The sequence below is a fragment of the Pteronotus mesoamericanus genome, unplaced genomic scaffold (assembly GCF_021234165.1).
Source record: "Pteronotus mesoamericanus isolate MK-2021 breed Mesoamerican mustached bat unplaced genomic scaffold, CSHL_Meso_final contig_68, whole genome shotgun sequence".
NCBI lineage: Eukaryota > Metazoa > Chordata > Mammalia > Chiroptera > Mormoopidae > Pteronotus > Pteronotus mesoamericanus.
In genome coordinates, this window is record NW_026555234.1 from 14,475,113 (window position 1) to 14,488,356 (window position 13,244).

Here is a 13,244-nt window from a genome sequence, read left to right on the forward strand (position 1 = left end):
GAGGTTAAATGTATGAGCTCCCATGGTTAACAAGGATCAGTGCAGGAATCTAACTCCAAATGAAATGAAAACTACCTACAAAATTCAAACAACACAACTGAGAAATGAAACCTGCTGCAGAAGGAAGTGATACTAATCTATTTTATTTTCAAATAAAAGATAAAGTGCTTCTTTTAGAAAATAGTAACTTCTAAGCATCGAACTTTCTATAGTCAATAGGCCCTTTACAAAATGGTCAATAGAATGTCATCTTTCCTTTTTTTTTTTTTTTTAATAAAATAATGTAACTATCCTCCCCTCTCCCTCCCAGTCCCCTGTGACTCATGATTCTCATTAGGTATGACTTTTCTTGCTGATATCTAAGCAAGGTGATACTGATGACTGAATCAAAAATGGGCAAGTAATTCTGTTGTTTGTACTTTCAGATTTTATCTACAGCAATGATTAGATAAAATGTAATGTGCTGTCAATGATTTATTAAAAATTATTTCATGTAATAAATTATATCATTTTTATTTTTAAACAATCTACACCAAAAAATATTTTTAGAAATATCTTTCTTTTTTGGTAAAACAAATAGGTTAGCAGGCGAACGTCAGCTTCAATTCAAATGACTAAAATCCCCACAATTACACAGTTAAATATAGCTTTTCTTCACATTTCTCTAAAAGTTCAAGTTCATACCACTTGATAAAAACAATTAGTATAAACATTTCCATTTTGCCTAAGGCCTTACATTGAACTGAAGAATATTAGTTGGAAAATTATAAAGATATATTCATGAGCCTTGAACTCATCACCTTATATGTGTATATACCATAATAGCTAAAAGGAACAGGAAAGTTAAAAAAAAAAAAGCACAAAAGAATACAGTGGGTAAGTCTTAGCCCTGTATATTATGAGTGGCCATAAAAGACACGTCACCAACACAATGTGACAGACAAGGAAAAAACAGTGTACAGAAGGTTTTTTGTTTGTTTGTTTTTCCCTGCTAACAAAGCAAATTGTATCATTCTTATCAAATTATTCAGAGGATATCAAACATCTGTGTAAATAAATTGGATTATTTTTTTAATTACAAAATAAGGTTGACCTTATGAAAAGCACAAGATAACAAAACCATTTAAGGGCTTGGCAGAAATCAGTACATCTTAGAAAATGGGAAAAGAAAACCCAACTATTACATGCACCAAGTGGACATATATTCAAAAAAATTTTCTGAGTGTAACAAGAATGAGATTCATCGGTGTTTGTTGCTTTTGTCAGTTGTTGGCTACTCTCCTCCATGAAAGAACAGAAGAATTGAAATCTCATGGCGAGCTACTAATTCAATATTAAAGCAATGTCACTGGTTTAAAAAATTACCTTTGCTTAATTTATTTTTTTTTCAGTTTACCTTTGTTTAATTTAAATTTTGCTAAAACCTACCCTAGGCATATAATATAAAAGTAAAAGCACATCCTATAGCTTAGGCCTCGTTAAAGTTCTTATTATGGGGTGGTTAAAGAAACAACCACAGCAGAGTTATGTGCTGACGCAAAATATTGAAAAAATTTAGTTTCTGTATATCAAGTGCCTATTGGTTGAACAGAACTGTATTCAATAATTCACATTCTATAATTTTATTCAACTAATAGAAAAAGCTAAATAGAAAGATTTATCGCTGAACACTGAGTTCCTAAGGCTGGTATCACATATCATTCCCTGACAGAGTGAGAATTCATCAGCAGAGAACCTAAGAGCCAAACTGAGAGCTGGATTTAAAATTCCTTTCCCTGCTGTGCGTATAAGGAACACATTGTGTAATGACCTAAAGAATATTTTGTGTTATTCAATTTTCTTTTCTGGGCAGACTACCACAGCCCAATGACTTTAAAAACCAAACTCCAAAATTCTACCTGATAGCCTGAGGGAAGAGCAGTTGGATCATAAAGATGGAAGAGGCCATCTTAGTCAATGATTGGGAAATGCATCATCCACCGCCCCTCTGCCACAGTGCCAGGATAACTAAGGCCAATTATGAGGGTTACCAATCAGTACTAGCAACTTAAAATAAACAATTGTCTGTACATACTTTTTTATATTTATATGTGGAAATGGGAGTGAACAGGGAAAAACATTAGGGTGGGGGCAAAGGAAAGCCTGAATATACAGAACCCATAACATCCCTTCAAAAACTCTTAGGAATTCTATAACCTCAAGGTCAAATTTAAACCAGCAGGAACAGAACTGAAATTCCAAAACCTCTGAAAAGAGAATGCTAATAAAAAAAACTGCAGCCGATTTTATGCACCAGTTATGAGACATTATAACATATCAATCATTCACATGTGGGTTCATGTAATTTATCTTCAATTAGAATTATTATCTATTCAGCAGCTGAAACCCAAGAACTGCTGATACACTGCTGCTAGTCTCCCGGCTCTGGCCTTTGTTGAGCTGAACGGTGATCACACAGTATAGATCACTTGCTCCATAAACCAATCCTGGCTTACGTGGAGAGGCAATGCACTGCCAGCGTTTACACTGGCAGCATCCCTTCATCCCCTTTCATTGACTCTAGAGGTTCTGTGGAGACTCTTCAGCTTTATTGGTTCTACAATTCAGTCCCAAATTCACATGGAAAACATTACACAACCATTTAATCCAGGACTCACTCCTTTAAAATGAGTTATTAAAGCTACTTTAAGAAAACAGGTATTTAAAATATTTGAACTCCAAAGATTCATTTAAAAGTAGCTTTCACGGCATTTATAATGAAGTACTTTATCTGAACAGCCTTGACATCCAAGGTCGTCAGGCCAGTGTCTGAAGCATTCTAACTTACCTACGAGTGGGAATGGCATCTGTCTGAGCTCACGTTTAGCAGTTTACACTGCCAAGTCAGTAGAGAAAAATATGACCCAGAAATTAAGGCAGCATTCTCTACTGTAGTGTTTTCAAAAGTATGTTCAATGGATGTAAGTCTTCAGATAAGGATACACTTGAACTTGTTTCAAAGGAATTCTTAGAGCCTTTAATGCGCCAATAGGCAGGTTTGCAAAGTCCCCAAACTATTTGTCCACAGAATCTTTTATCTGTATGAGCACTTCTTAGGAACAATGCTTTATGGAGCAGGTCTTAAGAAACACAGGTTCACCGTTTCATACATTCGGAGGCTTCACCAATTCCTCAGACTATGAGACATCAGTCTATTTCTTAAAATTAACCACAAAATAATTGTTACAGCCAATAGTTCTGGAATTTCAGAGTCAAAAAGTGAGCATGTGGGCAGGGAGAGGGAATATACCTGTTTATCATACATTATTTTCACCTCCCTAGAAAAATATGTTCAAAGATACCCATGGTTAACCACTCTTGCTGATGGCTGTATACAACACCTGAACAAACTAATCAATACACAAAGTCTGCTTAAAGCAAAAACTCTAAAGTGGAATAAAGTTTTCACTTGCCCAAATGGAAAAATGCACAAGTGCCATATAAAACAATTTATAATTACATATTTAGAACTGGTAACCCTGGTTATTACTTAACAATCTATACCATATACTGAGATAACATTACAGAGCTATCTTCTTTGAAGCTCTGTGAATAATTAAAGTTGCTATGGAAAACTCATTACTTAAGGAGTTCATTTACTTTAGGGTAGTGTTTCTCAACCTCAGCAAGGATGAGACTTGGGGCTGGATAATTCTTTGATTTGGGAAGTTGTGTTGTCCACTGTAAGATGTTAAATGTCAATAATATCCCACCAGTCCTAACAACCAGAAATGTCCCAGATGGTGCTTAGATATAAGCAAATCATCCCCCGTTGAGAGCTGCTGCTATTGAGAGAAAATTACAGCTCACACCTTGACCCTGCTTCCCATTTTACAGGCATAACATGACTTACACGTATCAACAAACAGCTAGTAATTAGTAGCATTAGAGATCTTCTAAATTCAGCGTGATCAGAAACATCAGCAATTTGTGAATGGTAGAGAATGGTTAGGAAGAAGCAGTCTATACATTTCAAAGCATGTTGTGGTAATTATTCTGCCCTTATATTAGTAAGAATTATCTGAATCATAATGCTTAATTGACAAATATTCTTACAATTAGAAAAATGCTAATTGTATATTATAATCTGTTAAGGATCATAATGATTCAGGCATTGTAAGAATCAAAAAGTGTAACAACTATCAATGGCCAAATCAGAGCATATTCCAGTCCCTAACCAAACATGCTCCATGACATTCTCAATTCAAATATCTCAAGTCTTGTCTTTAAACTGCTTGCTTGTACTGTTGCCTCATCATTTCTTTCAAATTATCAAAAAGAAACCCTTCCCATGTTCAGAGTTCTTCAATATCCCCATCTTCAGTTTTGTCACAACTGTCAATTCCAGATACATCGCTCTCTCTATTTTGTTCTTTTCTTATTGTCTTTAAACATTTGTCAAGTCTCTGTATGAACAAGTCCACATCCTGTGTCTTCATTCCAATGGCTGATGCAGCATTGAGGTAAGCACACGGATAATTATCTGTGTGTGACATAAAGCCTCGGAAAGTGTAGCCACTCACAGTTTGCACAGACCCAAGAGGCACAACCCTAAAATGGAAAAAATTTACTAATTTAACATGTCTGGTGACATCAGTATACCATCCATAAACAAAAGATATCCATATTAGTAAGCCTTACATCTACTTAAGAGGTTTATAAACAGCCATAAATCATGGCCTATGAAAAAAGACTTGTGTCAGCCTTAAACTAAAAAGCATACGATACACTCAATTTTACATGGAAAAGTGATTACCATGTACTCATCTTCTATTAAAGAGGTACAAGCTCTCGGAATCACAAACACCTGCACATCTTCTTCAAAGAGGTAAAAAGAAAATCACTTGTTTTTGTACCAAATATGGAATGTGACTTCACATACACAAACTTTAATGGAATGGTGAAACTACTAAGCCAAAACCATTTTGATTAATTGCCATGTGTCATCTCAAATAATCAACAAACAAAAATTATACCTTCTAATCAGTGCTATGCAATAAAGGTTTTAAAGCAAGGATCTAGAAGAAATTATGTGACTGTTTGCAGTGGGGTGATACTCAGCAATCAATAATATTCGGCAATAACACATGTATTTTTTAAGCTTGATTTCACTGGCATACTTGATATAAGCAGATTTCTGAGAGTCCATTTTTTTTCCAAATAAGTCAATTAAGATCAACTTAAACATAAAGAAAAAATAGTGGCAACATTAAAAACAAGGCCAAGGAAAGCATTTTAGAAGTGTCCAACTATGCTGTGTTATACAGACATAGCTCATCAAGGAAAAAAGATCAACTAATCTTTTTTTCTTTTTTAAAGATTTTATTTATTTCTTGTTAGAAACAGGAGAAGGGAGAAAGAGAGAGAGAGAAACATCAATGTGTGGTTGCCTCTCGCGTACCCTCTACTTACTGGGGACCTGGTCTGCAACCCAGACATGTGCCCTGACTGGGAATCAAACTGGCGACCCTTTGGTTCCCAGGCCAGCACTTAATCCACTGAGCCTCACCAGCCAGGGCAAATTTTTTTCTTTTAAAAAGTTGTTCTTTGATATAAAATCTCTAACCTCTGGAAATCAGAGAAAAATAATAGAAGAATGTAAAGAATAATACAACAAGATATTTCTTTTCAAGTCATTTTTCTCTGACATCATCAAATTAGAAAACAAATTCATTTTTAAGCCATGTACATCAAAAAGCAAACAGTACATTTTTCAAAGACAGTACTTAGACAAGAATTGTATAACCTGGCCTGACCAGCATGGCTCAGTTGGTTCACTGTTATCCTGCACAGCAAAAGGTTGCTGGTTCGATTCCCAGTCAAGGCACATGCGTGGGTTGCAGGCCAGGTCCCCAGACAGGGCATGTGTGAGAGGCTACCAATCGATGTTACTCTCACACATTGATGTTTCTCTCCCTTTTTACCCCTCTCTCTAAAAATAAGTAAGTAAAATATTTTAATAAAAAATAATTTTAAAAAAACTGTATACTTTTTTAGTTTAGAAAATGTGCCTTCCCTTAAAAACATTTTCACTTAAAGTTAATAATGAAGATGACTTATTTCTAACACCATTAAGTGACACGATTGAAGATTACCTAACAAAAGAAAATAAAGACAAACATTTGTACAGAGAGGTAATGGACTTTTGTTTCTGTATGTCTACTAAAACCAACAAGATTCATATCTTTCTGTGACTATTTCAAGTGTAGGCAGTCCACAGGTGCACATATGTTATACACTCTCTACCTCGTCATTATTTACTGCACAATGAATTCTCAGGGGAAGTTCAGCATTTACTTGGGGGACTCTTATTAAAATTAACTTTGAAAAGCTAAATAAATCCATGCATCTTTTAAACATACCTGGCTCCTGAAACCTGTCTGGTAAAAAGCATGGAGCCGAGCTGAGTGACAGCTTTGTCACAGTGTTCATCTAGTGTCTTAAGTGTCACAGCTGAAAAGAAAAAAAAGTATCCCAATGAGCCTCAAAAAATAACACATAATAATGGAGAAATTACTTTTTTGTGTGTAAAAACACACAGAACATAAAATTTACCATCTTAACCATTTTTAAGTGTATGTTCAGCGGTATTAAATACATTCACAATGCTGTGTAACCATTATCACCATCCATCCCCATAATTCTTATCATCTTGTAAAACTAAAACTGTATACCTATTAAAAAAATAACTCCCGCTTCTCCCCTCCTGGCAACCACCATTATACTTCCTGTCTCTATGATTTTGACTGCGCTAAGTACCTCATATAAATGAAATAATGCAGTATTTGTCTTTTTGTAACTGGCTTATTTCACAGAGGCATTACTTTTTATTCATTGTCAAGTGGCATGATTTTACTTGAATGCACTTAATAAATTATAGTAAGAATTTGTTTGCATATCAGACAAAAATATGTTAATATAAATTAACATACTCAGAATCAGAGAGATTTTCCATTTCACCCCTCTAAAGAGTGAATTTTCCAATTAAACAGATGGAACTATGACATGATCAATATGGCAGTTTATTCAAATTCAAACATGTTTTAAGAACTTGTAAAATGAGAATGTGGGATATATTTCAGCATATATATGACTAAGTAATACCAACTTCTGCATATGGATATAAAAATTCTTTCTGAGGTTATATGGCTAAACTATACTCAATTTATACCACCAATCACTGATACCAGGTACCATTTCCTGAGGATAGACTTACCATACTAGATAGTTTACAAATATAATCTCAACCATTCTTTAACAATTTTACATGTGAGATGTCATCATCTCTATTTTATAGATAGGAGAAAGGAAGTTAGGGGACAGTATATGACAGAATAGGGATTCAAACCATACTATATCACCTTCTATAACATCTACATAGATTACAGACTAGCAAAGGATTGGCTGGATGAGGTTTATTATATATTAATAGCCACAGAGTTTTCCACAGAAGCCCATTCCAGAAAGAGGTTTCAGTAACACATGACTGTTTCCTTACTTTCCTCAGATACAAATGAAATACAAAACATATTACACTGCATGTATTCACAAATTAAAAGGGATAATTATGAAGCTTAAAAGTTAATGCATTAAAGTCAACATTCATATTATACTGTTTAGTAGTTCTTGTACCACATGACAAAAATACATAGTGCTTATACAAACAAAGGAAATTATCATAAATACAAAATTCTCTAACACAGAGAGGCTCAAGAAAACAAATTTCTAGTATTACGGTGTTTTGTTAACTGGTAGAAATTTTTTATACAGAGTCCTTACTAGTGACCAAATGATTTTCATTAGAAACAAGAGTTAAAGTATTACTTTTCTATCTATTCATTATAATACTTAGTATTGATTTGGATCCTTTCAGTATATAGTTTTTTATCTTAGAAATATATTAAAGCATTTCTGAAGGCTAACTAAACTTTTTCAATTTACAAGTTAATACTGTAATAAATTTAGAAATAACACTGTAACCAGAAAGAATTTATACTCTTTCTAGAAATACCAGCTTCCTCCTGGGGATGGTGCAGAAGTGCTGATTTTTTTTTTAAAGGAAAAAAAATTACCTAAAGATATGGGATTTTGAGGTGTATGCAACAGTCTTTCATTATAGGCTTCTGACAGCTTCTTTAGTTGGATGGACAAATATGAAAACATTTCCTGCAATAACAAAATGTCACACTTAAAGAAAATCAAATAAATATGTATTGCAACCTGCCAAATTTAGAAAGACAAAATCTGACTGGTGAAAGTCTGTGATGTAAATTAAGTAAAACTCATGCATGTGCCTAGGAGCAATTCTTTCCTTTACTGCAATATAGTGAGATTCAAAGCTGCCACAGTTATCAGAAACCACAGGATTTAAGTAAAGAAGGCAATAAACTGGACTTGGGGCTATTACTTTTCTATCACAGATCGATCCTCTTTTCAGAACCACCAGGGCTACTGCTCTCATCCAAGTGGCTGTCAACCTCTGCCCTGGACCACAGCAATACATTCTAAATGACCCCTCTGCGCCCTTTCCCACCCCTCTACAATCCGTTCTACACACAGAGGCTAGAGTGGCCTTTCAGAACCATAAATCAGACATGTCCCTCCCAATGACTTCCACTTGTAAGCATAAAAAAACAAACTCTTCATCTGTAAGGCCCAAAATGATCCGGCCTAGCCAACAAGCCCAACTTGGCAACTGCACTCCCCCCCACCCCACACTTACTACAACGCCAGCCGCACCAGCCCTCTTGCCAAAAGTGAACATACTTGCTTCCCCTAGACTCAGAAGCTCTTCTCCCAGGTCATGCCATGCGTGGCTCCTTCTGACACAGACTAGTAAGACATTCCTTCATTACATCCCTGTAAAAGTAGCTCTCCGGCTCTGCCCATTCCCAGCTCTTAATCTCATTCCAACACCATTACTTGTTTTGGTTCTTTCACTATACTTAACACAATTTTAATGTTATCTCATTTATTTGCTAAAATGAATATTGCCTATGACAACCTAGTAGAATGGAAAAACTCCTTGAAAGAAGGGACTTTGTCTTCTTCACCACTGTTTTCTCACCACCAAGAAAAATGTGCCAGGCTTTAGAATGTAAGTAACTTAGGAAGAGGTATTTTAAAAATGTATTTCTTTTAAAACAATAAACTGAAAATCAACAATTCTCTAAACTCAATTAAAAAACACAGCAACTAAAAACTAAAAACTGTATTCATGATCCAACTCTAGAAAACAATGTAGAAAATAAAAATACGTATATTTTATAAGTATAAAATTTCATGTGCACATGTAAAAAGTTACAAATAAATATTAAGTTGGCAACTGTTTGACCTAAAATTATACTTTCTTCTCCTAGTAAGCTGTTTCAAAAGTACTGAAATGAAAATCTGCCCACAAAAGTCTGCCCTTGAACTACCCATTTGTACTGACCTCCTCCAGCCAAAACTGATAAACTCTAAAGAGGCACCTAAGAGCCAAGGGCCAACCCTGTTGTTGAGACGGCAGGAAAGGATGCTTCTCTAACTTCCAAGGCCACGAAAGCTGCTTCAGTTGCTGTAAGGTAAGGGTTGCAGAGTCTGATCCCACACTGGGACTCTGAACAGCTTTTTCATGTCTAAAGCACATAGATGACTACCTCCATCTTTTGTTAGGTAAAGATTAAAAGAAGAGGAAAACTCCTACCAAGTTTATGAATTGTTAATGAGTCTACTGAAGACCACAAACATTTTTACCCTGTTGATACACCATATACTTTTTATTCTGACCTGAATTTTTTAACTAACTGTTGTTCTTAAATTCTTAGGATATTTTATAAGATCGATCTCAACATATCAGAATTATGAAATCTTAGATTAAAAGAAATTGATTTTTTCTATTTAAAAAGTCAACATTCATATACGTCATATCTATTGAATCTACTGATATATGTGATGTCTTTTTATTTTGTCATTTAAAAAAAGTGTAGAGAAATATTTAAGGAGACATGTGTTATCACCAGAAATGGGGGGTGGGGGGAGTTGTGGCAGGCATCTTTTCTTAAACATATAAAGATTTCTGATCCCTCCTTCTTAAATTTATATTTCAATATACACTTCAGAAGGTGAAAAGATAATCAAATGGAATAAAGAAATTAAGAGTTTTTCCAGCAACTGGAACAATTCACACTCTTTTAGTACCACACCAGTGTTAATGAAGAGCAGCGTCCTGGCTTTCTTTTATATTTTTTTAATCTACTATAAAGTATTGTTTTTCTAAAAAAAAAAAAGTTGTATTTTAATTTAGATATTAATTGTTGATTTTCCTTCACCTATATTATAAACCAAAGTCTTAATCTGCATCTTTCTTACTCTCCTATCCATCAACCTCTCATAAACAGAAATAAATTTAATAGCCCAGAAATGCCCTTTATAAACTCCTACTTTTTCCCTCCAATGTAACAAAAAAATTTTTTTCCCCAGAGGTGAGGACCAATTTAAAATATTATTCTATCTAGTACAGGTGCCACAACAGTCACCAATGTGGTCACACTTGTAGAGTACAGTTGACCCTTGAACAGCACAGGTTTATGTTATTTTGATGCATGGCTTGGAATCCATGGATATAGAAGGCCTAAGTATACATTGCTTTATGCCATTTTATATAGGGACTTGGGAATCTGCAGATTTTGATATCTACAGGGGCAGGGGATGGACCTAGCACCAATCAATCCCCCATAGATAGCCAGGGCTCACTGCAGTTAAGTTCCAGGGAAGTCAAAAGTTGTATGTGGATTTTCGATCGCATGTTGTTTGAGTGAAATGTACTTAATTTGTACTTAGCTATTTCTAAAAAGAAAAATATATCCTTAGTAATAGTCCTAGCAGTGCTTTTAAATTTACTACTGCATACATGTCTATGAAAAAACTGAGTTTTTTTCCCCACTGTTCAATTTCTAATACTTAAACAAATTAATTTTAAACAAATTAGTTCTATCAATCACTTGATAATGGCACTAAGATTCAGTTTTAATGGCAGCTAACACTGGGCTTAAAATGTTTGGACAATAAACATAACACTAAGGTAACTAAATCTCATGTAACTACTGTGGGAATAATTAGACAAAAAAGAAAATAGTTGTGAGTCAAGTTCACATCCACTTGCAAATATTTATAGTATCTCTACTCTGTGTGAAGGGTTATGATAGGTAATCCAATAAGCAAAGAAGCTTAAATTATCTTATAATATTCCAGATATTAAGGTCCTAAATGCTCTCCCATTAATATCACTACATTTAAAATATTTCATTTGGGAGACCGTACCACTATTTCCTACACTAATACTTAGCAAAGCAGTTTTTTACCTGATATATTAAAGGCACTACAGAACCTACATTATTTTTTTTTTGCTACAGTTAAATCTATATCTGACATTTATTATAAAATACTTCTATAAAGGGAGAAATTTATTAGCACCCCAAGCAAATGTATATAGAAAGATCTTACTTAAAAGAAATGAAATATTATTGATTTTCTATGTCTTTTTTGCTGTATTTAACTTAATTTTAAAAGACTCTTCACTAGAGATAAACTGAGCTGTATACCTGAATGCTAATGTCAGCTATATTTCCAGACTAAAAATACAAAACTTTACACCACAGTTCAAGATGTTAATGGAAGAGAAGTTGAATTATATTAAGCATTACCTTTCATATGGCCTTTTGCAAACTAATTTGCAGTCATGAATCCCAACATTCAGCCTATACCTCCCCATAACCCAAAGATGTGCATAATTCACTAAATTTTAAAGAAAAAGGTCTTATGTAATCATGTTTTTTGAAACATACTGTTTCATGTTACAGAATGAGGTGTAAAAAGAACTCCATGTATTATTACAGTACGCCTCATAAGGTGGATAATAAATCAAAAGAGAAACATAACAAGTAATCTAATATTTCAATGACAACATGAAAGAATGAATGGGCAGCAGGCTGTAGGTACATATCCATGCACAGATGTCCGTATCTGAAGATAATAGTACAGATACAATATGCTGCTCTCTATGATCGTGGCCAGATTAAAGGAGCCAGGCACACTTGGCAGTCTTTGCAACGCAGGCTAAAGCACTGCTTTCAAACTCTTCTGTTGAGGCCCCACAGCCAGGCTTGAAATCTCATGCTTTTCTTGAGGTTCAATTACTCCACTTTTAGGGTTACAGATAAACCAATGTCGCCAAACTCAGCTCTGGTATAGGACATTGCTTCAAGTACACGTCTGATGTTCTTTTAGAACTTAGCCTGTCCTCCAAGCCTCAGCTACGAAAGGCCAGCCACTGGAGCGGCTGTTCCCCTGTCATTCCTCTTCTGCTCTTGTCCAGTTCACAGCTATTTGCAGCCAGGATTGCCTGCCGACCCTGTTCAACAAAGCACTCTTCTAAAAGGAAAGGTAAGCAGAATAATGGTTTTTGCGGAAAGCAAAACAGAAGTGAGGATAAATTTCTGAGACTGATCTTTCTTTTTGCTTAGAGAAACTCAAAGAAACAGTCTCTTAAAGTTTAACCCCTTTTCTTCAAGGCTGCTTCAGTTAAATTCATGGTCAATTCCTCCCTCAATGAAGCAGATGTGTTGATCAGGAAGGGGCTAAGGGCAAAGAGGTTCAATTCACACACACAGTTCCACTTTCTCTGATCCTTTCAGCCTTCAAAAAAGATGGCTTGAGAAGGAATGGCTTCAAGCTGAGTTCCTGTCTGCCTCTATTTTGAAAAAAGATAGTCTTTTCTGAAGGGATATATGAGATGAAATAACCTCTAAAAATATCATTGTGGTGAATAAGGGCACAGAATAAAAAATCCTAAGTTTTCTTTTAACACTCCTTTTTTAGTACGCAATAACACCAATAATATAAAAAGGAGCTCTCGGTGATGGTATATAAATAGCTCTGGATGGAGCAAAATAGCATTGCCTTAGCTTCTCCAGAGCTGAACCAATAAACTATTACGATTAAATTTTCACAGTTCAAAAGCAAGTCCATTTAAACAAAAGGGGCCCTCACTTCTGCAACAAATCCAATATTAAAAAAAAACCAATATTTATGCTCCATGTATGCAATTATGGTTTATGGAGGACATCGACATTTTTCAATGAAAAGGCCTGCCTGATGAATGAAGTTGTTAAAGAACAATTTTATTCACTTACAGTTACGGAGTTCTCAAATGAGCATTATAAAAC

The 13,244-nt window shown here is 34.8% G+C and overlaps 1 protein-coding gene across 2 annotated transcripts in view; it reads right to left on the bottom strand.

The window, feature by feature from the left end:
• Positions 1 to 484: 484 nt before the first annotated feature.
• The window catches only part of SEPSECS (Sep (O-phosphoserine) tRNA:Sec (selenocysteine) tRNA synthase), a 35,545-nt gene continuing 22,785 nt past the window's right edge, over positions 485 to 13,244 (bottom strand). For both annotated transcript variants that reach the window (XM_054582002.1, XM_054582004.1), the window contains exons 9-11: positions 8,112 to 8,205; positions 6,402 to 6,492; positions 485 to 4,590 (exon numbers count right to left, since the gene is read on the bottom strand). In XM_054582002.1, the coding sequence (XP_054437977.1) occupies positions 4,335 to 4,590; positions 6,402 to 6,492; positions 8,112 to 8,205 (441 nt within the window). In that variant the 3' untranslated portion in view covers positions 485 to 4,334. The remainder of the gene's footprint in view (positions 4,591 to 6,401; positions 6,493 to 8,111; positions 8,206 to 13,244) is intronic.